A 23,495-nucleotide genomic window follows, 5' to 3' on the forward strand; every position below is an offset into this window, starting at 1 on the left:
GGAGGAAGAGCTGTTTTAAGAAACACTTCAGTGCTTCCACCCGAACAGGAGGTTGTTTCAGGTGGCCAGAGCAGGCAAGAAAAACCTTTAGCTGTTAATTTTTCAGGATTCTGCAGCAATTGAAGGGGTGGCAGCATGATGACGCAGACATGGGGGAAAGGAGAGATATTCTGGAGACAGTAAGGACTCCTGAGGTCTGTCCTGCATCCTCTCCCTGACACTCTGTCATTGTGACTTGATGTCTTATGCTAAAACACTTAAGGCTACAGTTTTGGAGCTCTAGTGAAAAATACTTGCAGTTCACCTGCCTCCAGATCTTAGCCCTCCCCATCCCCTCTGGATGTATCAGATTTGCTGAGTGCCAAGGATATTTGAAGGTGTCCACCTGCCAGAGACTTCCTAAGGATTTATTTAGGTTCATGAAGTGTTTGAAAAGCTTGAGTAAAAGTGCTCTGGAAGGAAATGTGTTTTAATGCAAGCCAAATCATAAATCAGGCCATCCCTAACACAAGTGAGACAAGGCTGATACGAGAGGGGAGGGCTGTGCTTCTCCTTCACCGGCAGCCCTGTGTCCCAGTGCATCTCTCCTGTGTGGACCAGCTCAGTTATTCTGGTACTCAGCTGTCAGGGGCTGGGATGGCAGCAGGGCTAATGGAAGTGTTGCCACAGCCCATATTATTTTCCTAATAAAGCCCATTTTGTCATAGGGATGCAGCTGGTATCAGGCTGAAATCAGTGCCTGATATAATCAGTGCCTTATATTTTTTTTATATTAAAAAATCAGAGCACCATTTCCAGAACAGGTTGGGCACAAGCACTATTTAAAGCAGTCAGGTGTCCCAGGCACAGCCCCTGTGGTGTCCTGCACCTCACTGCTCCTTGGCGGGAACTGGGAACTCTGCCCCAAACCTGTTTGCCAGCCCCAGTCCCTTCCCCTGCAGCCGTGGTGCAATTAGATTTTCATTTGAATTATGTAAAAAGGACAGTGTCAGTCATTTCTCTGCACTGATTTTGTGGAAGGGCAGCTCAGTAATATATGTCTTTAATATCCAAGGACAGTGTTTGTGGAACCTTCTGTTGCTGCCACCCAGGGTGAGAAGCAGCCTTCCAAGAGAGGGTGAACTGCAGTGGGCCCCAAAAAGGTGCAGGGGGCACCAACAGGTGTTTGCATTTGTGGTTTCAATGGGGACAGGATTTCTTAATTAGTAAGACCTTCTGAAAAGATCCTGGTAAAAAACCAGGGCTGAAATCAATCAGCAGACAAAGCCAAGTGGATTTCTGCACATCTAAAGGCAGGAAAAGAAATAGCACAAGATCCTCTCAGTGCTGCAGAGAGGAGGATTTTACTGCTGCTGAGCAAAGGCTGTGTGCAGCATCTCCACATGCCGGCAAAGGTGGGATGACCCAGTGGCTGGAGCAGGTAATGCATCCAAAAGAAAGCGGGGAGGGCTGGGAAAGGGCAGCCCTAGTTTTGTGGAGGGTCATTAATTCTCTCCCACTTTGAGATGTGCTTCAAGAGTGCTGAGGATTTGTGGTTTGTGTTTCTTGCCACCAGGTGCCTGGGTTAGAGAGGCAGGAACTGAAGGCAGGGCTGGGAGCCCCATGCTCTGCCTCCAGCCCTGCCTCTGCAGCATGGCAAGCCTTTCCCTAAAGGTGTGGAAAGGGATTGTGTGCAAGCTCTTTCCAAAGCCCCCAAATCAGGCTGCTACCCAGGGTTTTAACCCTGCTCAGAGGGCAGAACACACAGAACCTGGCAGGATCAGGCCCTGCTTGTCTCTTTATCCCTCCCCAGCTCTGCTTGAGCAATAACCTACTTTTTTTTTGCTTTGCAGAAAGAATATCTTGGATTAGGTGGCTGCAAATGAGAGGTTTCAGTCATGGAATGGGATGAGCTGCAGGTAAGCAGTGGGTTTAATGTCAGTTTTTTTGGCAGCTTCTTTATTCTCTCTCTACTTTGCACAAACAAACCATCTCTGGGAGGAAGTCCATTTTCCTTTTCAGCCACAGCATTTATCACCATGGCTTCCCAGTAATCCTCCCTGTGCAGATAAAGGTGAGCTGGTAGCACACCAGAGCCCTCACCTCAAGCCTGCTGCCCACTCTGGTTCATTAAGGGATTTTCCCTCCCCTTGCAGGGCAGAAACTGTGCCCACATGAGGGAGCCTAAATCCCAGCATGACCCTCAGCTACCCTTAACTCCATCCTAATCAGCCCTGTGCAATTAAGGTGCCAGGGAACAAAACCCCAGGAACAAAACCAGAGGGTGTGGGATGTAGGGCCCTTCTTCCTCATTAGGCAATCTGGGGCATCACCCACCAAAATCCAGTCCAGGGTATTGGGAGGGAAAGAGAAACTTCAGATCACTTGGGCTGCCTCTGTCCTTTCCACGTTCATTCTTTTTGGCCTTGAAAGGCTCTGGGACCAAAGTCTCACTTTATATTGAAAACAGCTACCACAAAGCCCTTCAGATCAAAGCCTGACACGGGCCAGGCTGCACACCCTGTGGGCTGCCAGCACAGGACCCTGCCTAGTATTCACCCTGCCCCAGTTTAACCAGTGAGGGCAGAGAAGGAGCTGAATGTGCAGGGAAGCAGCACCTACTTTCCTAGCCCCACACCCAACTGTTCCCCTTCAGTGCCTGCTGCTTTGGAAGACTTTAACTTGCAGCCTCCTTGACTGCTTCATTTCTGCTATTTTGCACTATCCCACTCCCAGCAATATCACCAAACTCTCCAGCAGTGTGAAGGCGGGTGAGCTGAGATGCCCCTGCTGCCAAGCTAAACAGCATCAGGGCTCATTTTACTGCTTAGAAATCTGCAAGGAATCAAGCAGGTTGATGAATTAATTCAGTTTAAAAATCACAACAGAGGGGCTGGGTAACTGTATACAACACTGGCCTAATTTCATACATCAAGTGACAAACTGTAATGAAAAATTAAAGGGCCCTGCTTGGCACAAGGTGGATGCTGCATGATTTGAATCCTGGGAAGGTTCATATGGAGCAGCTCTGCCCGTGTCCCTCGTGCCTGCGCAGAAATGGTGCAGGGGTTCAGACAACCTGCACAGGCATCTATTTTTTTTCCCCCCAGCTTGTGGCTGTTCAAGCTCAGCAGTGCTAAAACGTGACATGGGCTCGCAGAGGACACGTGCAGCCCGTGGAGTGAACTGCAACCTGAACAGCTCTCCCAGCAGCTGAGGCTCCGTGTCCTTCTAGTAATAAATTCCTCCTGGACAGTGTTTCAGGGGATTGCTAGGATTTGAGGAGAGAGGAGGCTGGCTGGAAGCAAGACAGGCTCCAGGTTTATCCTTGAAAGCCCCTGTGCTGCAGAGCCTGGGGCTGCCTTTGGCAGCCTGCCTGGAGGAAGATGTCAGTGGAGGCTGAAGGCTGCCTCGTGCTGTATGAGCCCACCAATCCCCTCCTCGGCCAGCTAAGTTGGAGATAAATCTCCCTATTAGCAATGCGTAAAGCAGGCCAAAATTCGAACAGCTTCTTAAGCAGGAGGTGAATCAAAAGCTCAAAATAACTTTAAATAAGTCCTTTCTGTGCTCCGGGCTAGAAAGTGGTTGTTTTGGAGCTTTCCCATAGTGTGCCTGGCCTGCCTGTGGGGAGAGAGGGGTTGCTGAGCAAGGCAGCAAAATCAGGTAAAAAATAACCCCATCCCCAACGTCAGCAGCAGAGCTGAGAGGAACCAGAAGTCCTGAGCTGTTTCGAAGTTGTGTTAAATAATAAAGCAGAGAAATGAATAAATTAGCTGAGCATCTATTTAGGTCAGCCCTCTCCGTTTCTCCCCGCCGCCTCCGTGTGCCTCCTCCCCGCAGCCATCAGCTGCTCGGTGCCTGCGGCTCCGCTCCCTCCGCGGGAGCCGCCGGGCTCTCGCAAGTGCAGCTTCAGCAGGTGCCACATCGCCTGCACACGTTCCCCCAGCCTTCGGAAGCGGCAGGCCAGCTCCCCTTTCCGACACTGGGGCAAAAAATGTTCTGGAAAATCCCGTTAAAGCAGCACCAAGCGTGGGCAGCGCGCACGGCTGCTCCCCTGCTGGCGCTGTCCCCGCACGGAGCTGCAGGTCCTGCTCCTCCCGGTGCAGCTGCATCTCCCTGCCCCGCTGCTCCACTGCGGTCACCACCCAGCTGCTTCATTCCCAGCTTCCAACCACCTCCACCTTTGCAGGCCATCGGTATCCCAGGCTCGGTTATGTGATTGCAATTGTCATCTTTTGATTTCGGGATGACCAGGCTGGTTGACACAGATGGAGAATCAGCTTTTAAACCTCTAAGCTCCCCTTAAATCATTCAAATGCTTCCAGAAAAACGGAACAACCATGCAGTCCTGTATATATGCCCTTATTTACATGTTTCCCAAGCATGAAATGCCAGAACATGTCATCAGTTTTGGCTATAAGCAAGCTGGATAAACACTGACCAAGATGGAATTATCTACATCAAGGGCTGCTCCATCTCAGCCCAGCTCCTGCTGATCCTCCCAAACCCCACAGGTAGCTGGAGAAGGTCTCCAGCGATGAACCCTGCCAGAAGCAGCATCCAGGGTGTAGGCAATGGAAAATGAGATGTTTCTAAGTTTGGCCAGGCTCAGCTGGCTCCTTGCAGGTCCCAGCCTGTGAGTCACTGCTACGTGGGCCACCAGCACGGCCTCCCCTCTGGAGGAAGGAGTGGAGGTGGAAAAATAACAAGAGGAAACCAGTTGTTAGTAGTGCCAGCTCCAGGGAGAGTGGGAGGAGGTGGCAGTCCTGGAGAGAAAGGTCAGGGCTGCATTGCAGGCTGCTACCTGATTTTAAATCCTGCCCTCATGCTAGGAAACTGCTTACAGGAACACACTTGTGCAATATGTATGTAGGGTCTGGGCTGATCTGAGGGGAGAATGAAAGCCTCCAACAGCAGCCAGGGGTGATGAAGGATTTGTTTCTGGTCCCTGCTCACTCATCTCCTCTGATTTCTACTGAGCTGTACCTGTGTACCCTGTAAAAACAAAATTTTGGCCCCTTGAAAACATTGTAAAAGAAGATGCACTTTTCAGATGTACTGAGAACAGGTACATCCAAAATTAAAATAAAAGAATGCAGCTGTCCAGCCTCTTCTGGTGCCTCAGCTCTCCTAACTGGTGCTAACTGGAATGCACCAGAGGGGGACACAAACCTCAGCTACTGTTCCGTTGTCCCTGCCATCAGTCCAGGAACACTTGGCAAGGCTGGGCTGTGACACCTTCCCTTCCCACAGGGATATCTGCAGCTGTGGATCAGCACTTCTGTTCTCCATTGACTTGCAAGAATTCCTTTTCTCCTGCACCCTCCCATCTGACAATTGCCACCAGTTGCCAGTGATTTTTCTCACCTCCTATCCCAAATGCTCAGAGCCAGCTGTCTCTCTGCTGGTAGACTGGCACTTCCCATCAAAGAAACCATTTCTTTATGCCTTCAAGGAAATCATAAAGCTGTCGGGGGGGGGGGGGTGGGGGGAAGGCACAGCCAGGTAGGATGCCAGGTCAAGGGGGAAACTGCTGCGTGAGACTTGCTGTTGCTGGCTGGTGATGCCCCTTCTCCCTGAGCGGGACTAATTCTCCCACTTGGAGCCGGAGCTGGATCTGTTATGCTCAGGCTCCCTCTAGTGCCTCCTTACCCCGCTGTTCTGCCTTCTCTGGACGTGTATCGGCCATTTGTCCCCACGGAGAATTTCTCCCATGGCACTCGCTGCCCTCGGGCATCGCTCGGCTCCACAGCACAGACGAGCCCTGTTTGCTCTCAGGCTGGGAACAGCCCTAAAATCGCCCCAAAGCCACGGGCACTGCCAGGGCAGGGACTCCTGGGGAGCTGCCAGACAGCCCAGTCCTGGTCAGCTCGCTGGGGTGAAGGAGGGGCTGAAGGAGGGGGTGAAGGTGCCAATATCCCACGGGGTGCTCTCCCTGACAAGGCACAGCCCTGCACGCTGCAGCTGCACTTGGGTGGTGTCCGCAGAGCGAGTGGGGATGGCTGGGGATGGCTGAAGTGCCCGAGCAGCCCAGGGTAGGAATCCTCCCTGTAAGCCATCAGGAATAGCCAGAAGCATCCCTGCACTCTCCCCACGGCTCAATGGCTCCCCACTGGGGAGCAGTTTGTAGGGTCTGTGCCAAGCAAAGTCAGCTGGACTCCTGATCTGCACTGGTTTTGTGCTCACTGGGGAGCTTGTGCTGTCACACTGTGTCCAGCATCCTACATGAACATGGCCCTTCCTTGTCTTCTTCCTGTGGAAATGGGGAGGAAATTTCTTCACGTTTTGGGGAATGACCAGAGCCAGCCTCTGTTTGAGCCCCTGTAAAACTCAGCCTGGCTCAGCTGGCACAGGCACCACGCTGGACAGTGGGCAGTCCCTGGCATTACTGAAGGGGGCAGCCCCAGAAATTCCTTACCCCAGGGCAAAGTCACCTCACAGGGAGGGAGCAGGCAAGCTGAGGGAGGCTGCTGAAATGGGGTGGCAGCACGAAAACCGTGACAGACCAGAGATCAAACAGCATGAGTGTGCACGATGCAAGGACAGTGACCAAGATACAGCTGTCAAAGGCACTGTGGGATTTTTGTGTTATGACTTTTTCATCATTGTTTTGCAGCTGGAGTAACTACCATCCTATTCAATGAGCACTGCTCCTTTAATAGAGGACACTTGTGCTAAGGTGCACTAATTAAGTCTGTAATCACTAGAAGCATGACTAAAGGTTTTGAACTGGCCAATTGATCTCAGTAGCAGCACAATTAGAGGCACAGCAGCTCATCAGGGAACGGGAGAAATTCAAGGGGGTCAAGACCAGTTGATCACCCAGCAGTGTACACAGGCCCTGGTCCTGCCTTGGATCCTCCTTTTCACCTTGTTCTCTGCATTGGTTTGTAGTGATTTATAAACTGCCCTGGATATGTTACACTCAGCCCTATGAACAGAATGTTTTCCAGTTTTGTTTTATTAATTTGGCTTATGGATCTTGTCATCACGTGGGCATTAAGCACAGCTTCTCTAATCCCCACCTGGCTGACTGCTCATCTGAGTGGCCCCAGCAGCAGCTGGGAAAGACTCCCAGGGAGATCCAACAGCAATAATTGCAGCAAGACCCTGAAAAAAGTTGGAAAGGATGGATAGAGCCCTAAAGTAAACCCTTCTGTTTCTTTCTATGGAGGAAGGTTCGGAAATTAGTTAAAAAGATCAAGAGATTAGAGATAATCTAATGGCCAAGCTCAGGGGGCTGGCAGCCTTTCTGCCTTTTGAAATGCAGTGGAGGCAAACACACCTCTGGGATTCAGTGCTGTCTTCCACTGAGCTTGGCTCTCTGTGTTATCAGGAGTCAGGGCTTCTCTCTACTGTTGGCTGCAATTAGCTGGCCACAGTGATGTACAAATATTTTAAGACTGGAGCTCTCTTCAGTGGAAGGAATTTAAAAAAACAACAGTTTAAAAAGTCAGATGTTTGCATATCAAGGAGGATTTTGAGCAGGCCTTCATATTCCAGCTGCAAAATGCCAGTAAAAGAATATTGTTATTTTAATCTATTTTTACAAAACAGCTGCCCAGAATAGGGGTGGGGCTGGGAAATTAAGCCAAATACACTTTGCATCTTAGGTCTTGCTCAAAATAAGAGAGATATGGAAATTGAATTGTATTATCTTTCTTTTTCCTGCCTATTTTCATTTCACTCTCATCGGCATTACCAAGGACAATCTATTTTCCCCTGCTTTTATAATAGGAAGAGTTTGTTTATAGCTATCTGAACTTGGGGCAGAATAGCAATTGCTCTGCAAGCAATCAGCCACTGAAACAATGTCCAGTTCACTCTCTACTGGCCGTGGGGCATTTGGTCTCTGGGCTATTTTTTCAGTCTGGGCTACTTTAAACAATTCACTTGTGCCTCTCACTATAAAATAAAGGCAATGCCATCAAAAGGTGGCAGTCTGTTCCCACAGAGCCCGGGTCTTTTCTGCTCATTTTTCAGAGGTTCCCATTCAAAATCACAGCAGCCTTGGCCAGAAATGCTGCAATTGGTCAAGAGATAGAACCCCAGGGGGGTTGGGCAAGCTTGGCCTTCCTTGTTCCACTTATTCCTGTGCCACTTCTCCATGGGAGATGCCCCAATCCATAACCACAAATCCAGTCTTTCCTTGGACACCTCCAGGGATGGTGGCTCCACCACCACGCTGGGCAAACCATTATAATGTCTACCCTTTCAATGAGGAAATTTTCTCATCACAGCCATCATTTCAGTGTCTTTCACAGACTGAAATACCATACTTCAGTCCTTGTCTTTTGCAGGAGTGACACTTTAACCTGGCAACATGATCAGAACACGACACACCTGCACTGTGCCAGGTCTTTGCTGGGCATGAGGGTTCAGGGGGTGACCGAGGTGGCACAGCTTTCTGTCTGAAAGCAACAGAGCTGTTCGAGCCCCTGGTGCTTCACACAAATAAAAGATGAACGGCATTGAGTGAACCCGCCTTGAGGAGCACTGTTTGTGCCTGAATACACTGCCCAAGCGCGGTGAACGCGCAGATGAACCGAGCCCGGATTCCGACGGGGCCGAGAGCCTCAGGCTCCCGCGGGGATCGGGCAGGGCCAAGCAAGGCGGCCTCGGCTCCCTCAGCCCCCGGCTCCCTCGGCCCCCGGCCGGCAGAGACCATGGTCAGGGGACATGTTAGTGGGGGGACCGTGTTGCCGGGAACCGTGTTGCTGGGGGAAACGCGTTGCTAAAGGACCGGGTCCGCCACGTCGCTGGGTGTTGCGGTCCCGCCGCGGCGGGGCCCTCCCAGGTCGGGAGCGGCCTCGGGCCCCTCACGGAGCCGGTGCGGGAGCGGCGGCCGCGGGAGCCGGAGCGGTGCGGGCACAGAGCAGCGATTCAGGAAGGCAACAGGGAAAGTGCCGGGCGGAACTGCGGGACACGGGGTTCCGGCCCGGCCCTGATTCCCGGCAGCCCCTGCGGTGTTCTCTCTTTTCCGGTCCGGCGGCGGCGGCGAGCGCGGCTCCGGTGAGGGCGGCCCCGCACCATCCGCGCCCATCCGGCACCATCCGCGCCCATCCGGCACCATCCGCGGGCCGGGCCGGGGCTGTCGGAGCGGGGCGGTAACCGGGGCTCGGGCCGGGCGGGCTCTGTGCGGGAGCCGGCCCGGCTGAGCCGTGTGTGTTTCTCCCGCAGGTGCGACCATGGCCAAGTCCAAGAACCACACCACGCACAACCAGTGTGAGCGGGGCGGGGATCCCGGCGGGGTAACCGGGCCGGGAGCGGCGCGGTGAGGGCAGCACGGCCTGCCCGGGGGTTTGTGGCAGATAAGGTGGTACTGCATAGGGATCGAATGGGGGGGGTTTGAAGGAGTGTGATAACAGTCGGGACCTGTTTGGGCTCAACGTAGAATTAATATGTAGGTAGAAAAATAGGAGTGTTTATATTGGAAAACTGGGGATCGGTCTCTTATCTCAGGTAACCAGCAGTAGGGTGACAGGATGCAGAGCTGTGCCAGGGGAGGTTTGGGTTGGACATTAGGAAGAATTTCTTCACAGGAAGGGTGCCTGGACATTGGAGTGGGCTGCCTGGAGAGGTGGTGGTGGTGTCACCGTACCTGGAGGTGTCCAGAGAAAGGCTGAACGTGCCTTAGTTGAGTTGGCTGGGTGGTGATGGTGGACTCAGATCTCAGAGGCCTTTTCCAACCTGAGTGATGCCATGGTGGTCACCATCAGCTAAGCAGGCAGAGGGACCTTTCACAAGAGCAGGCAGTGGCAGGACACAGGGGAATGGCTTCACACTGACAGAGTAGGCTTAGGTTGGATATTAGGAAGAAATGCTTCCCTGTGAGGATGATGACACAGGTTGCCCAAACAAGCTGTGGCTTCTCCATCCCTGGAAGTGTCCAAGGCTTGGTCTGGTGAGAGATGTCCTTGCCTTTGGCAGAGGGTGGAACAGGATGGTCCTTAAAGTTATTTCCAACTCAAGCCATCCTGTCATTGTGTGATTATCCTGAAAAGCTTCATCCCTGGGATCCTGTGCAATCCAGAGATGGCCATAGTGATGAAATAGTTCATGGCTGGGGTCTTTCATCAGTGCTGTGATTAGCAGAGGTCACAGATGGGCTCTGCTTGGTCCTGCACAGTGAGTGACAGTGCCCTGTGACACTGACCACAAGGGCTTCAGTTTATTAGTGAGTGACGTGGTGCTGTCAGGGTGTCATTAGATAATGAGCTGCCTGAAATCTTTGGATTGGAAGCCCATGCAAAGGGATGAGCATAGAGATGTGGTTTTAATTGAGGTGTAGTTTGGATAGGAAGGGTCTGGAAATTGTCTATTCCACATCACTTTGATAGTCAGGTACACTTAAAAAGGAAACTAATGCAGCTGCTAAATAATAGCAGAAACTGGAATTTAAGTAATTGTCTCGTTTTCCACACAGCCCGCAAGTGGCACAGAAATGGCATCAAGAAGCCCAAAACCCATAGATATGAATCTCTCAAAGGGGTGAGTATTTCTGCTGATATTCCCAGGCTGTTGAGTCACTGAGGCTTAACTGTGGAAAAAAACCCAGAATTTGTATTTTTTGACTGACACTTTTTTTGGAGACAGAGGCCTGTGTTGCAGGGGGTCAGAACCACTATGGGGTTCAGTTTTTTCACTTGCCTGACATGCAGCTGGGATATTTCTGACCCACATGAAATCTGCCCTTGTATGTCTATAAAACTGAATTTTAGTCAGTTTTGTCCCTGTCCTGTTCTGGTGGCTGTCATTGAGTGCTGTTTCCAGTAAAACAAACACTTTCCAGTTAAATGGTTCCTTTGCCTTTTGAGTCCTGCTGGGTCTTCTCCTCCTCTCCTCCTCTTGTCTCTCCTTCAATATTGTTTTACTGTTTATACTAATCCAGATAATTTCACTTACAAAATAAGAGGAATTGTCATTTCTGGGCAAAACACATGGAAGTGACAGTATATTGCTTTTTGAGATAATTCAAATGGTACAACAGGATCTTTTTCCACACTTGAAAGTAAAAACAGCAAATTTGTCAGGGGAGGGTTATGATTTTATTTGTTTTGTAGATGTCACAGTCTACAAAGCTTTTTAGAAGTGATGTAAAAAATTGTCTTCTGTGGAGCTCAGTGAGGGTTCAGTCCTGCCTCTCCTGCAGCTTTGCCCATCCTGTTTTTTCTTTATGTTTATTGATGGGGTTTGGGATTTTTTTGTTTGTTTATGGTGATTAAGGAAAATGGATATTAAAGCCTGTTTGCAGATGACTAAAATAATCTTGTTGAAAAATCAGAAAAGAAGTGTGAACTAGTCACAGCCTGCATTTGGGAATAATTGGAGCCACAAATGTTTTTAGATATGTCTCCTCTGCAACATGGCTTATTTTTCCTTTATTTTTATAGGTTGATCCCAAGTTTCTGAGGAACATGAGATTTGCAAAGAAGCACAACAAGAAGGGGCTGAAGAAGATGCAGGCCAACAATGCCAAGCAGGCAGCTCAGCAGGCTGCTCAGCAGAAAAAGGACTGATGTGCTTTAACCAGAAGACCCAGTTTTCTTACTGGCATGTGTGTTACAGCATTTTTTAAAATAAAATTGTATGTAACAAAGCCTTCACCTCCTGAATTTGAGGAGAGGCCTTGTTTGAGTTGTATTTTAGCTGCCAGCTGTGCATCAAGCCTGTGAGTAGTGATCCAGGGGAGCCTGACTGGCTTGCAGGTCCCTGGATCCTCCTTGTGCTTTTGGAAACTGGGCTGACATTTTCTTTCTCAGATTCCATGAGTCCAGTGATAATTCCTGGTGCTGTTACAACAAGGTGAAATTTCCAAGGGCTGTTACATGTCTACTGCTTTGCTATGTGGTTCCCTGCAGCTGTGGGAATCCAGGGAAATAGGAGGGGAGGGGGTGCTGGAGACCACAGGAGTTTGTGCTGGAGTTGGTGTGTGTTGTGTCCTGAAATACTTGCAGATATTGAAGCATTAATGGAGCTACCCATGGGAACGTGTAAGCGTTTGGGAATATACAAAATGCACATTTTTTAATAGTGACTGATTTTAGGGAATCACTCCAGTAACAAAAGTACTGTGATGAAATGTGCTGGCTTGGGGAGACGAGGGGGATAACGTGTGAAATTCCGTGAGCCCTGGTTTTGGTCCTGCTGTTTTGTACATCAGGAAAGGACTTCACTCTCCAGGGCTCCCCCAACGCTGGCTCAGGCCGAGCTTTGCACTTTTGGCATGAGGCACCTACTGGAATGCAGCCGGCTGCTCTGAGATTGCAGTTCCTGTGCGTGTCCACCCGGTGGGGTAAATCAGCAGAGCGCACAGAGGCTTGATGTTCACACGGACCTGACTGCAGCAGAGCAGCAAACACTTGCAGGATAAAAATCAATTTTAACTAGAACATCCAATCCATGTAATTTATTTTTTTAATAGTTTAGCCAGTTACCAAAATTATTTGTGTTAATTTGAATTCTTTCTGGCTTAAATTCAAAAATTTTCTCCCAGTTCCCATTTTTTAATTGTTTTTGACTGATACAGAAAACCCACCCACCCCTAAACAAAGCAATATAAAGAGATTTACTAATCTGAAACTCACAAGTCAAGGGGGTTGTAAAGTCAGGGATGTCTGTAGCCCTTAGTTATCTGATTCCTGCTCTGTGCATCTCTTGGGCTTTTGTGGAGATTGGTGTTTGTCAGCCTGTTACAAACAAGTGTTTGAGGAGCTTAAAGGATCACCAGCAAAGGTATCAGTAAAAAACAGATTTAATATTGAGCAACAGCATGATAGAGTTCGTTGCAAGGTTCACTCCACTGCTTGCTAGATGATTAAGGCACACAAAGTGGAGTTGTTGCTGGTACTGAAGGAGATGGGAGTGGCTGGTCCAGCGAGGGTCAGTGTGGTCAGTCTGGTGTAGATGTGTGTTAAAAGAGTTTCAGGAAAAAACCTCTGAACAGAGCACTTAGTGTTTGTCAGTCTACACCTTTACCTGTGTGTCTGCAGATTTTCTACCCAGTGTAAGTTGTGCATTTTAAATCTCTAGCACTAAAACTTTTCTGTAAGAAAAAGGAAAGAAGGGAGATTTCATCTCAGTCCCCTTGATGTGTTCCCCAGATTGCTTGTGTTGTGAGTAGCTCACCTGCAAGATGCAGTCTGAGGGAAGAGAGGGGCAAGGGTCAGGCTGAGAAGAAGATGTTGGAATGTTAAGGAGAAGCAGAGGGCAAGATTTGGGTTTCCTGTGGGTCCAGGCAGCTCCCCCAGGCCTGCCTTCAGAGCAGCCTTTTCATCTCGCTGCCCTTCATGCTGCCCTTCAGTGGGACAGCTTCCCAAATAAGGCCTTGCTGACTTTCTGACCAAAATAGCGGCTGCGTGACAAAATGCAGCCCAGAGGAACGTAACCTTAATCCAGGCATCATTGTGTAGCAAGAGACAGGAATTCTGTGAGCTTCCACAGGTGTCAGGTTTGTTGTTGTGTGCTCCCTGCTCATGTGGTGGCTCTGCAGGACGCTGCCTGGACATCAGTGACCACCTGCTGCATGTGCTAACCCTGACACCTGTGTTCACAGCTCTCCTCTTTGTACAGTCACCCCAGCCCCAAAGGGGGAAGCTGTGCAGGGGAATTTGTGCTGACTCTGCCTCCGGGTGGGTCTCCATCCTCTTTCTCTGGCCCTGTGAAATCATGTGAGTTCTGTTGGTGAAGAGGGGTTGGAGATCCTTTTTGGGGGCATTACGTATACAGAGCCCAGGAGGGGGGACCAGCAGCTGTGGCCCACTTGAAACTATTCCTATTACACAGAGCTCTCTCATCTTTGACATTTGAAAACTGCAAAACTCTCATGATGAAGTGTTTGGTATTCTGCAGAGCTCAAAAGCATCTCAATGCTTAACAACTGCTGTACATCAACTTATACATCTCATGCTTGCTGCTGCTGTATGTCATACTTGCTGCAGGTTATTTCTCCCTTTTGCAATTAAGAGGACTCAGTATCAGGTTCCAGTTTGGCTCCTTTCTCTGCTTTGACTTAAAAAAGAAAAAAGGCAAAGGGCGTGTAACCAAATCCCAAATCATCTCGTTTGGCAAAGGTGAGCCATTGCTGTGAAAGCCAAGAGCATGGAACTGGGATGGGGGGGAATCAAAGCCCTGCAAAATGCTCTGATGGAGCAGGGTGTTCACTGGGGACATTGATGTTCACAGTGATGACAAAAAGTAGGGCTGGACCCATGTTGCTGTGTCCCCCTTTACTGCCTTTCAATAGTGTGGTCAAAAAGAAGCAGCAACAGAACACATGTTCTGCTTTGCCCAGGTTTCAAGGCTGTTGCAGGTGTTTCTACACCACAGGGGCTTTGGCTTGGTGAGGTGTTTATCTGACGTACCTTAGCTCATGTTACACTGCCACTGCCCTGCTAGCAGATTTAGGCAGAGGTTTTATTAGGGCAGTGAGTACAAAATTTCATCTGAGCTTCCTGCAGTCACTTGGTTCACACAGCAAAGTTTTATTGAGGGCTGAGGAGAGGCCCCAAATACACTGATAAAGCTGCAAACCAGGGCAGGAGTTTAAATCTACAGCAAAGGCGAGCATATAAATGGCCTGAGAGCTGTGGCAGTGTCCAGTGGCATGGGCTGCTGTCACCTGCCTGCACAGCTCCCATCTCTGCTGGGGAGGTAAGAGCACACAGATCTAGGGACTGTTTTAGACACTCATAAATTACTTTTTGCCTGATTTAAAAAAAAAAAAAAAGTTAATTGCTTTTTCTTCCCCAGACAATGTGGACTTGTGTCACATTTCTCAAATGTTTTTGTGCACCAGAAGTTCACTACACGTGCACTGAAAACTGTGAACTGGTTTGGAGTTGCACAGATCCATGGATTCCTCTGGGTGGTTTTCATTCACTGTTAGCACATCCCTGTGTGGGGGCTCAGCCAGGCTGATCCTCCAGGGGCACTGTTTTTTCATCCTGCTCACCCACTCTCTGGCCTGTCATGTCGTGTTACGTTCCTTGTGCAGTTGTTCCTGTGTTTTAGCCAGCAGTGAATCCACCCACAGCTCCTCACCCTGCAGCATTTGCTGTCTGACTGGAGGACAGGCACTGTGTTAGGGCAGGCCACCTGGCAACAGTTTTCCTGGCTTCCCAACCTCCTGTTCTAAGGATGGGAAAAGCCTAAATAGTCTCAGTATATCTGCTTTTCTAGTGACAAATTTTGGCTGCTACAAAACCTTTGTCTTCTCTCTCCAGCCACCACTTTCCCTCTTGGAAAAGGGTTGGCAGCAGGTGAGGCTGTGGCTTTCTGCTGCCAGTGCCATTGAGCCAAGGGGGAAGAGCCCAGACACAGGGCCAGGTAGCTCTTCCCAGCCATCCTTTTCCCTGGGTCACAGCACAGTCCAAGCCACCAAGCTGACTGAAGGAAAGGGGTTAACCTTATTTTCTCTCTTGTTCACCCTCCAGGGAGCCAAAGCCTATCAGTAAGCAGTGAGGAATATTTTGAAGTCCTTTTTGTATGCTGGGATTTGGCCAGGACAGAGGAAGATAAAGGGGCTGTCAGTGGTGCCTGATGTGATGTGAGTGCAGGTGAGGGTTGCCCATGGGGTGGGTGGCCATGGGTGTGGGGACAGCTGGCATCACCTCAGCTCCTGGCTGACCCCCAGCTCTTGGCAACTCTGGAGGTTCCCAGGCCTGAGGTAAAACATGAGGACATGCTGTGTCCTCGCAGGTGGGAAACAACTGCTGCTGCTACACTGCAGAGGTGGAAAATGTTTCATCTCTAGGCTACAGATTAGCTGGAAACAGAATCTGTTAACACCTGGGAGCATTTCCTGTCACAGGGTTCTCAGACCTATATTTCCATTGCCTTCTGATGCACCTGTAGTCCTGCTGAACCTGCAGTATCTGTGGCATCAAGGGCTTGGATCCCTTGGGGAGACCCCTTTGAGTGGGTCAAAGAGATGTTTGCATTACAGCTGTTTCCAAAATACTCTAGGTTTCTAGCTGACAGGTTAATTTTCTTAGTTTTTCTGTTGTTATAAGCCTTGGTTTAGCAAAACATTTGGTGCTGCTTGTCCAGAGGAAAGACACAGCCATGTCCTTGCAAACAATCAACCACCTCTCTCATCCCTGGTTTCCCTGAACTGCAGTATTTCATCATTGCTATAAATGAGATTGTGTCACAGCTGCTTTAGGGTGTTATTTCCACAGAAGTGGGGAAAAAATAAATCTGGTTTGGGGAGGAAAGGCAGAAGGAAAGCAGCAGAGCTGGAGCACTGGCCCAGGCCAGGGCTGAGGGCAGCACTGCCCGGGCTTGCACCTGCACTGTCCCGTGCCTGCCCTGCCAATGTTTGTTTTGCTTGGATAAACGATTGACTTTAGCAACACGACTGCAATGTGGGAGTTGTGCTGGGGCTGTAATTCGATGGGAGGAGGCAGCTATGTGCAGGGAGAGCTGCTAATGCCACAGGAATGCTGCACTTCCTTGGGGTGAGAGGAGACACTGCTGTGGCTCCTTGGCCCTTCTGTCACCCTGTGCCTGGGAGCTGAGACCCAGAGTGGGCTTGTGCATTTCTCAGTGGCCCAGATCGATGTGATTTGACAGGGAAAATTGGGGGGCTCATTTTTTGTAGTGAGGCTCCCACCCAGGGCTGCAGGAGGACTATGAGGGGCCAGTACCTGCCTCCCACCAGGCTGGGAGAGACAGGAAGGAGCATCCAGTCCAGCTCAGTAATGGCTTTTATTCATGTTTCCAAAGCAAAGTGAGGTCTTCTTTGGGCATTACAGGGTGCCAGTCAGGCTGGCAGGGAGGAGGAGGGGTACCCTTGGGATAGCCAGGGTGAAAGTAGAGAGGAGAGGGACTGTCCCTGGCACATGGATCTCAGTGATGGCTGAAGGGGGTTTTAATTCTTATTTCATTGCTAAAATGCTGCCCATGCTGCAGTTAAACCAGCAGGCACCAGTGCCAGCTCCTGAGCCTGCTCACCATGGGAGAGTTAGGAGATGGAACATGGCAGCTCCCCACGAGCACCCATGGCTCTGTTGGATGGACTTTGCTGTTGGGCTGGCAGCACAACACCTCCTTGGAGGCTTGAAGCTCCAGCTGTGATGTCACCTTGCCAGAAGTAGCCCCCAGCAGTGGTTTCATTAATCATGAGCACACAACAGGGGTGAAGCTGTCACTGAACCTCCAAGGAATGAGCAGCTGAGGCACTGGGTATTAACAGGTTTTATTTCCCCCTGGCCACCCTTCTCAGCACTCAGTCTTCATGCTGGTAGCCAGGGGACTGAGTCAAGGAGATGAGATGCAGAGCTGGAGGGTTTAGGAGATTCAAGCTGTCCATCTGGCCTCAGATTTATTCAACCCCCTTCATAAACTCCAGGAACTCTGCCAAGGGGAAGACATTGGAGACAAGAGGTGTGAGGTGAGACTGAAGTGCCCTCCCAGCTGTCAAGTGTGCTCTTGGCAGCTTTTCCCAGCCCTGTCTCCTGTTCCACCCTCACGATATGTGAGAGGCCAAGGGGGGGATGGCTACTGCTCCTCGACTGTGGCAAGGACTCCTTGTGACTCCTGCTGGAAATGTCACTGGAGCCCAGCATCCCCCTCAGCTGCCACCACATGGTCTGGGCATCATTTTTTCAGCACCACATTCAAAGATACAGCCCTTCAGAAGTGGTGCTGGTGTTAATGGGGGCAGGAGGGGACTGGTGAAAAGTGGCAGTGCTTCAGTGTAAAAAGGGGACAGGTAAGGCAGCCCCAGGTCCTTGCTCACATTACACAGGTGTAAGAACCCCCCCATCCCTGTGCACATGCTCATGTCAGATGTATTGCCCAGCACTGCCTGCATGAGCTCGTGCTCATTCAAGAAAGCAGCCAAGACCAAGGGAGCAGCCCAGGGGCATGGCCAAGGGCTTGTGACCAAACCACATGCAAGAGAGTCCTACCATCATAGTCAATCCTGCCATCGTTGTTTTTATCCCCATCTTTCATCAGTTCCTCTATGTCATCCTCAGTGATGGTCTCTCCTGTTGCCTGCAGCATGATCTTCAGCTCCTCGAGGTCGATGTAGCCATCAGCATTTCTGTGCCAGGACAGAAGAGCTCAGGACCAGACAGAGCTGCTGGGGAGGGGCCCAGGCTGGCTGCACCCTCCCACCACCCCACCCCGCTGTGCTCATGGCTCTTACTTATCAAACATCCTGAAGAGGTCTGAGAGCTCCTCCTCGGTTTTGCCTTTGCTGTCATCTTTCATACACCGCACCATCATCACCAGGAACTCATCGAAGTCCACAGTGCCGCTGCCTGAGGGGAGAATGGACTGTCTGGGGCCAGCTGGCCAGCACTGGGACCCTGACTGAGCTCCACACTTCATGAGCAGCTCCACCAGACTGACCCACCCACCTTCCCTGCACAGCCACATGAATTCAGAGCCCCAAAACCTTAAGTCATGGTGTTAAACCTGTTATTGTTTAAGTTAAAAATCAAGACTGCCATCAGACAGTGTCTCTACAAGTCAGACTGGAAGAATATACAAGATCTGATGCCTCAGTCTCTTCTCATACTGGGCTTGAGAAATGCAGGAGCCATCAGCTGGAGCTACAGGGGGTGGATGGGCAATGCCAATGAGGGATCACCCTTCCCTTCAGCAACCAAGGGCCAAAACTCAGGAGAGCAGCCCTGCAGCAAGAGTCAGCTCTCAAGATGCTGGAAAAAGTGACTTAGGCCTTTCTCTGACCTTGTAAGTGAATTTTTACCTTTCACAGTCATTTTGCCTTGGCAAAAGTCCTTCTGGCAGCACCAAAGGGTGGAAGTTCCTGCTATGGAGATACCTGTCCATCTCTTTTAGGCATTAATATTGAAAGCTCCAGAAGGTATTCATGCAGTGTGCTTTTGCACTTGCACTACAGTAGTGTTGTTTTCAATTACTCAGATGCTTTCCTTTGTTGCCTGATTTTTAACTGCTTTTTTATTTTCCAGTTGCTTAGTGTGGTATTTCTGCCCAAATGCCCACAGTGCGTTTTATATGTGATCATCAGTACACTGATTGAATCAGTATTGACAGTTATGTGGGGGTGTGTACACTTGAGCAGTGAGAGACTTTCCTGATCAAATCCTCTAAGTGGCATTTCTGAAATGGCTGTTCCTACATTCAGCCTATATTTGGTTTTTTAAAAGGATCTGTACAATTTCACAGTGCCCCCCAAAATCAGTTCAAGCAGTCTTGATCGCTGTAGGAATAAAAATATCTATAGTTCCTCTTTGCCTGGAAATTCCATAAAGGAGCCATGCTGAGGTCTGGTGGGTGTTTAGTGTCCTTTGAATTCACAGCAGGCTGCACCCCACAGCTGTGACTGTCCCCAGCACAGATCCTGCCAGCACTGCACAGATGGCCCCACACCCCCAGATGTGGGGATGGTTCCTGGGAGAGTGGAAGAAACCCAAACTTCTCACCATCTTCATCCACCTCATCTATCATCTCCTGCAGCTCCTCAGGGGTGGGGTTCTGCCCCAGCATCCTCATCACCTTCCCCAGCTCCTTGGTGCTGATGCAGCCATCCTCCGCCCCCAGCACGAAGATGTCAAAGGCAGCCTTGAACTCTGGAGAGAGAGGGGACAGGAGAGGTGAGGGGGTCCTGCCCTGCAGCTGGAGCCTGCAGGCAGGGGCTCATCCCAGGCACAGCCCTCCCTGACTGTGCACCCAGCACTGCCCAGCCATGGCCTTGTGGGACACCAAAACTGCCTTGCAGCAATGCTGGTGGATCAAAATCCCTGGGCCATGCCCTGCCTTGGCCAGTCTGGCCAAAGCATTTTCCAGAGTGTTCTTGGGAGGCAGGCAGGGTTGATGCCTGGGAGCTCCACTTCAGACTGTGGTGTCAGGTTGAAGGTGCACCTACCATTTTTTTGCTCTTCTGTCAGCTGCTCAACCTGTAAGGAAAACACAGACACCAAGTCAATTTAATTTTGTCAGCATCACTAATTGCTGAAAGGACATGTTGTTTGTTCAACAGCCTTTGCCAGGGTCAACCAAACCTCACAAGAGGCAACCTCATGGATCAGGGAATGTACAGCCAGAGGGGTTTGACACAGCAAGATTTTGGAGTCTAAGACATTCTCCCCTTTAAAAAAATTATTCACATCTCCTTTGAAGAAAACATAACTTCTCTAGAGTTGTACATGCTAATACATGGCAGAAATAGCTTTTGTACAAGCAGGGAAAGCCCACTGGGAAAAGAATATGCCTCTGCCAACCATTTGGGGATAATTCTTGTTGTGGCAGCTTTCACTGCAGGAGGGCTGCTCTGCTGAGGGCTGCTCACATGTGGGCCAATGCCAGATCAGAATTGAGATGTGCTCTGGGGAGTTCCCTGGGGAGGGAGAGGTACACAAGACTATCCCTGGCAGTTGATTTTCAGGCCTAGATTCAGGGAACTGCTGCCCTGTCCAGAGCTTAACTGCTCTGCTTCCATCTCAGCCAGGGTTCTTACAAAGGTGTCTGGCTCTGAAGGGAGCTGCTATTCCCTTTATTCTGTTTTGGGAATCTCTGAGGAATGGCCTGTGGTGCCAACAGGCATTAGCTGGCATGGGCTGGCAGACTGTTCCCAAACTCTGCCCTAACTGAATCCCCACAAACCATCAGTGGGAGCTTACTAGATAGGAAGAATTAATGAAAATAATCAATAAGCAGAGCAAGGGGGAATCAATCAGCTCTGTGCCATACCTGTTTAAGTGCCTTTCTCTCTTTGGCTTCATTCCAGGTCCTGCCTAGCTGAACTTGCTGCCCTCACCACCATATCCAACTGCCCCTTTGGAAGCATCCATGAGAACATCAACTTTTCCTTCCTATGCTGGTCAACAGCCTCTCTATATCCAGCCAGGTAGAACCCCATGGCTGCCCTGTCTGACCCCACTAAAATCTCCTTGCTGCCACCCCATGCCAGTGGCCCCAGCACCCATCCCTGCCAGGTTTTGTTTGGGGCAGGACCCCATAACCCAGGTTGAGTCTTTGAGTGAAAGCTGATTCTTTTGTCCCAAAGGGCAATGGTTTTGTAAGAGCCAGCTGCTGGTTCTTCCTGCTTGCAGCAAGAGGCAGAGAAAGCACTTTTCCTTAGCAGGACAGAGCCTGTGGGGGCGGGCAGAGCATTTTATCCCACTCCCCATGCTCCAGGAGGTGAGGACTTGGCAGAAAGCACTAAGGATGGTGGCAGGATTTTTCTCCTCTACTGGAGGAAAGCCAAACCCAGTGTGTTTCTGGTGCTGCTGAAGGCAGGCAGGCAGCTGCTGGCCCTCTGTAGACAGTTTTTGGGAAGAGCAAGGGCAGCCACCACCAGGATGGCCGCAGCCAGTCCTGCTCTGTAACACGACACCCCTGGTGCAGTCGCTATTTATAAGCCTGGGGGAGAGAGGTGCTGGAGATAAAGATGAGCTCCCTGATTGTTCCCAGGCTTTGGTATTTATCCTTGCAGCCCTTTATCTGGACACTTGTCCCTGGCACTGTTCTAGGCACCGCTTAACAGAGCCTAAAAATATTCCCAAAATAGTTTTGTGTTTGCACACCCTTATCTAGGCATGAGTGAGTAAGATGAAAATCCATTGGGTTCTCTGGCTGTATGTAGAGGATTTGGCATAAATGTAATATTAATAGATGCTATCAACATGCAGAAAATATACAACTATTCTGTTTTGAAGCCTCCTTGAGTACTGAAGTGATAGATGTGGTGTATATAAATTAAATGCATTGTTGCTATAGAGTGGCATTTTTGTCACAGAAATGTCTCTTGAGCTGTTCATAGTTTGCTCTGGATATGGGTGCTGTTGCTGCCTTATTCATCTTTTATCTCCACATCATTCCAGGAACAGGTTTTTCTGCCTGCAGTGTGGGAAGGCAAGCTCTAAGCTCACAGCACTGCTGTGATAATGCCAGATCTGCTGTATTTTGCTTTTATCAGCTCCTCTCTCCATCCCATGGTTCCGTTTGAAGTCAGACAGATGAAGCTGAGGCTCTTAATTTTTTCCACAGCTAAATGTTTTCAGTCTAAATTTTGGGAATTAGATACACAAACAAGCTGTCTATCTCAGCTGAGCCTGTCTTGGACTTGTTTTGCCTCTGTAAAGCTGTTGGGAGTAAATGCCCAGGACTCAAACCCTGCATTTACCTAATTAATGGCTATGTGGTCCCTATACAATGAGGAAAGAGCCTGTGCCTTGAGTCACAGAGAGCTTATTTAATTAAAAACTTTAATTAGAAAGGCTTGGATTTCCTTTGATTTTACAGGTTCCATTTTTCTCCATTTTGAAGGTGTTGGTTGGGGGACTCAGCCTTTCCTGAACCTTTTCACACTATCAGGATCACTACAGGGGTTCCATTTCCGGGGTTCAAGGTTGACCAAAGGACAGGAGATGTGTGAGCATTGGGGGTTTTTCCTTCAGTTACCTACCAAGGACTATATTTCTTCCCTCTAAAAACCTTGGCATAACAATAAGACTGGTATGATGCATTTTTTGTGCTCTTGCTTAAAATCAAACTTGATCAGCTGTATATTTAAAGGGGGAAAAGCACCAAAAACCTTACTATAAATCCAGTTATGGATGCAATAGCAATCCACACAATCCAGAATCTATTTTCATCCTTATTCCACTTGCACATCTCTGTCTGTCTGCATTACAGATCAATGCAGAGTTCTTATTACAGACCAAATAGTTTGGGTTTACACAATGAGCGCAGCCTGCAGCTGTGGAAGTTAAAATAGCCAAAGGACGCTCCACGTTCCCCAGGGCATAGCTCACATTCTGGATTCTGCACAGAGCAGGAGCAGCAAAGGAGAGCAGGAGGTTTGGAAAGAACTGAGGAAAAAACCAAGGGTTTTTTACAATCACCCTGAAAAATATTCAGCTAAGGAGTGGGGGAACATAGCAATGGCAGAGTTGTAAAGCACCAGAAAGAAAAGGGTGAGTTTGAACCCATACAAATAATGTTTCTTTCCTGGGAAATCCTCCTCTGCTTTGTCTGGGCTAAAACCAAGAGTCATCTCTTATGCCGTGCAGGTTTTATTGAGATTTATAACTTCACCTAGGAGCCATCTCCCTGCTTTACAGCGGGGAACCAGGGGGTCATTGTAAGTAATTTAACAGCAGGTTGACAGTTTCACACTTGTAAGAGGAGTGTGAAACTTCCAGAGCCATGAGAGGGAAGGTCAGTGCCCTGGATGAGGATGTTGACTAAAAGTTGCTGCCCTATAATTATTTCTCATTTCCATTTCTCCACTGAATTATTGCCATTGCAGCTTTGGGGAACCTATAACAAAAATCTTTAGATGCATTTCAGACCCAACAAAAATCCTTCAATCCATTTCAGACCCCCTCCCCAGCCCAGCGTCCCAGGGGGAGCACTCACCGCTGCCTTGTAGATGTCATCCATGGCTGGGCAGGGGCAGGGTCTGTCGCTGTCACTGTGCCGGCGCTGCCGGGGGCAGGGCTGATATAGGGGCTGGGGCAGGGCTGATATAGGGGGCTGGGGCCGGCCCCGGCAGCCCCGCACGCCCGGCCCCC

At 49.7% G+C, this 23,495-nt stretch overlaps 2 protein-coding genes and 1 long non-coding RNA gene across 3 annotated transcripts in view; 2 read left to right on the plus strand and 1 right to left on the minus strand.

The window, feature by feature from the left end:
- The window catches only part of LOC113459080 (uncharacterized), a 187,872-nt gene extending 182,444 nt beyond the window's left edge, over nucleotides 1-5,428 (plus strand). The window contains exon 5 of the long non-coding RNA XR_012582249.1: nucleotides 1,833-5,428. This is a non-coding gene — a long non-coding RNA (uncharacterized LOC113459080). The remainder of the gene's footprint in view (nucleotides 1-1,832) is intronic.
- A 3,407-nt stretch (nucleotides 5,429-8,835) lies between these two features.
- Nucleotides 8,836-11,622, plus strand: RPL29 (ribosomal protein L29). The gene is made up of 4 exons (XM_005485496.3): nucleotides 8,836-8,991; nucleotides 9,160-9,204; nucleotides 10,406-10,470; nucleotides 11,373-11,622. The coding sequence occupies exons 2-4, from the start codon at nucleotides 9,168-9,170 to the stop codon at nucleotides 11,496-11,498; spliced, it is 228 nt and encodes a 75-aa protein (XP_005485553.1). The 5' UTR covers nucleotides 8,836-8,991; nucleotides 9,160-9,167; the 3' UTR covers nucleotides 11,499-11,622.
- A 5,538-nt stretch (nucleotides 11,623-17,160) lies between these two features.
- Nucleotides 17,161-23,495, minus strand: TNNC1 (troponin C1, slow skeletal and cardiac type). Its single transcript, XM_005485497.4, has 6 exons — nucleotides 23,341-23,495; nucleotides 19,844-19,874; nucleotides 19,401-19,547; nucleotides 18,137-18,251; nucleotides 17,895-18,031; nucleotides 17,161-17,337 (listed from the first exon to the last, which is right to left on the minus strand). Exons 1-6 carry the CDS (start codon nucleotides 23,362-23,364, stop codon nucleotides 17,306-17,308), a joined length of 486 nt encoding a protein of 161 aa, XP_005485554.1. The 5' UTR covers nucleotides 23,365-23,495; the 3' UTR covers nucleotides 17,161-17,305.

This window comes from Zonotrichia albicollis, chromosome 12 (assembly GCF_047830755.1).
Source record: "Zonotrichia albicollis isolate bZonAlb1 chromosome 12, bZonAlb1.hap1, whole genome shotgun sequence".
Taxonomy (NCBI): domain Eukaryota; kingdom Metazoa; phylum Chordata; class Aves; order Passeriformes; family Passerellidae; genus Zonotrichia; species Zonotrichia albicollis.

Bases quoted from the DNA above. Each gene is read 5' to 3' on its own strand.
- RPL29 (XM_005485496.3), top strand. From the start codon at position 9,168: ATGGCCAAGTCCAAGAACCACACCACGCACAACCAGT. The intron at 9,205-10,405 runs GTGAGCGGGGCG...TTTTCCACACAG, and splicing joins CCACACCACGCACAACCAGT to CCCGCAAGTGGCACAGAAAT. The intron at 10,471-11,372 runs GTGAGTATTTCT...TTATTTTTATAG, and splicing joins GATATGAATCTCTCAAAGGG to GTTGATCCCAAGTTTCTGAG.
- TNNC1 (XM_005485497.4), bottom strand. From the start codon at position 23,364: ATGGATGACATCTACAAGGCAGCG. The intron at 19,548-19,843 runs GTAGGTGCACCT...CTCTCTCTCCAG, and splicing joins GACAGAAGAGCAAAAAAATG to AGTTCAAGGCTGCCTTTGAC. The intron at 17,338-17,894 runs GTAGGACTCTCT...TCCCCTTGGCAG, and splicing joins TGGCAGGATTGACTATGATG to AGTTCCTGGAGTTTATGAAG.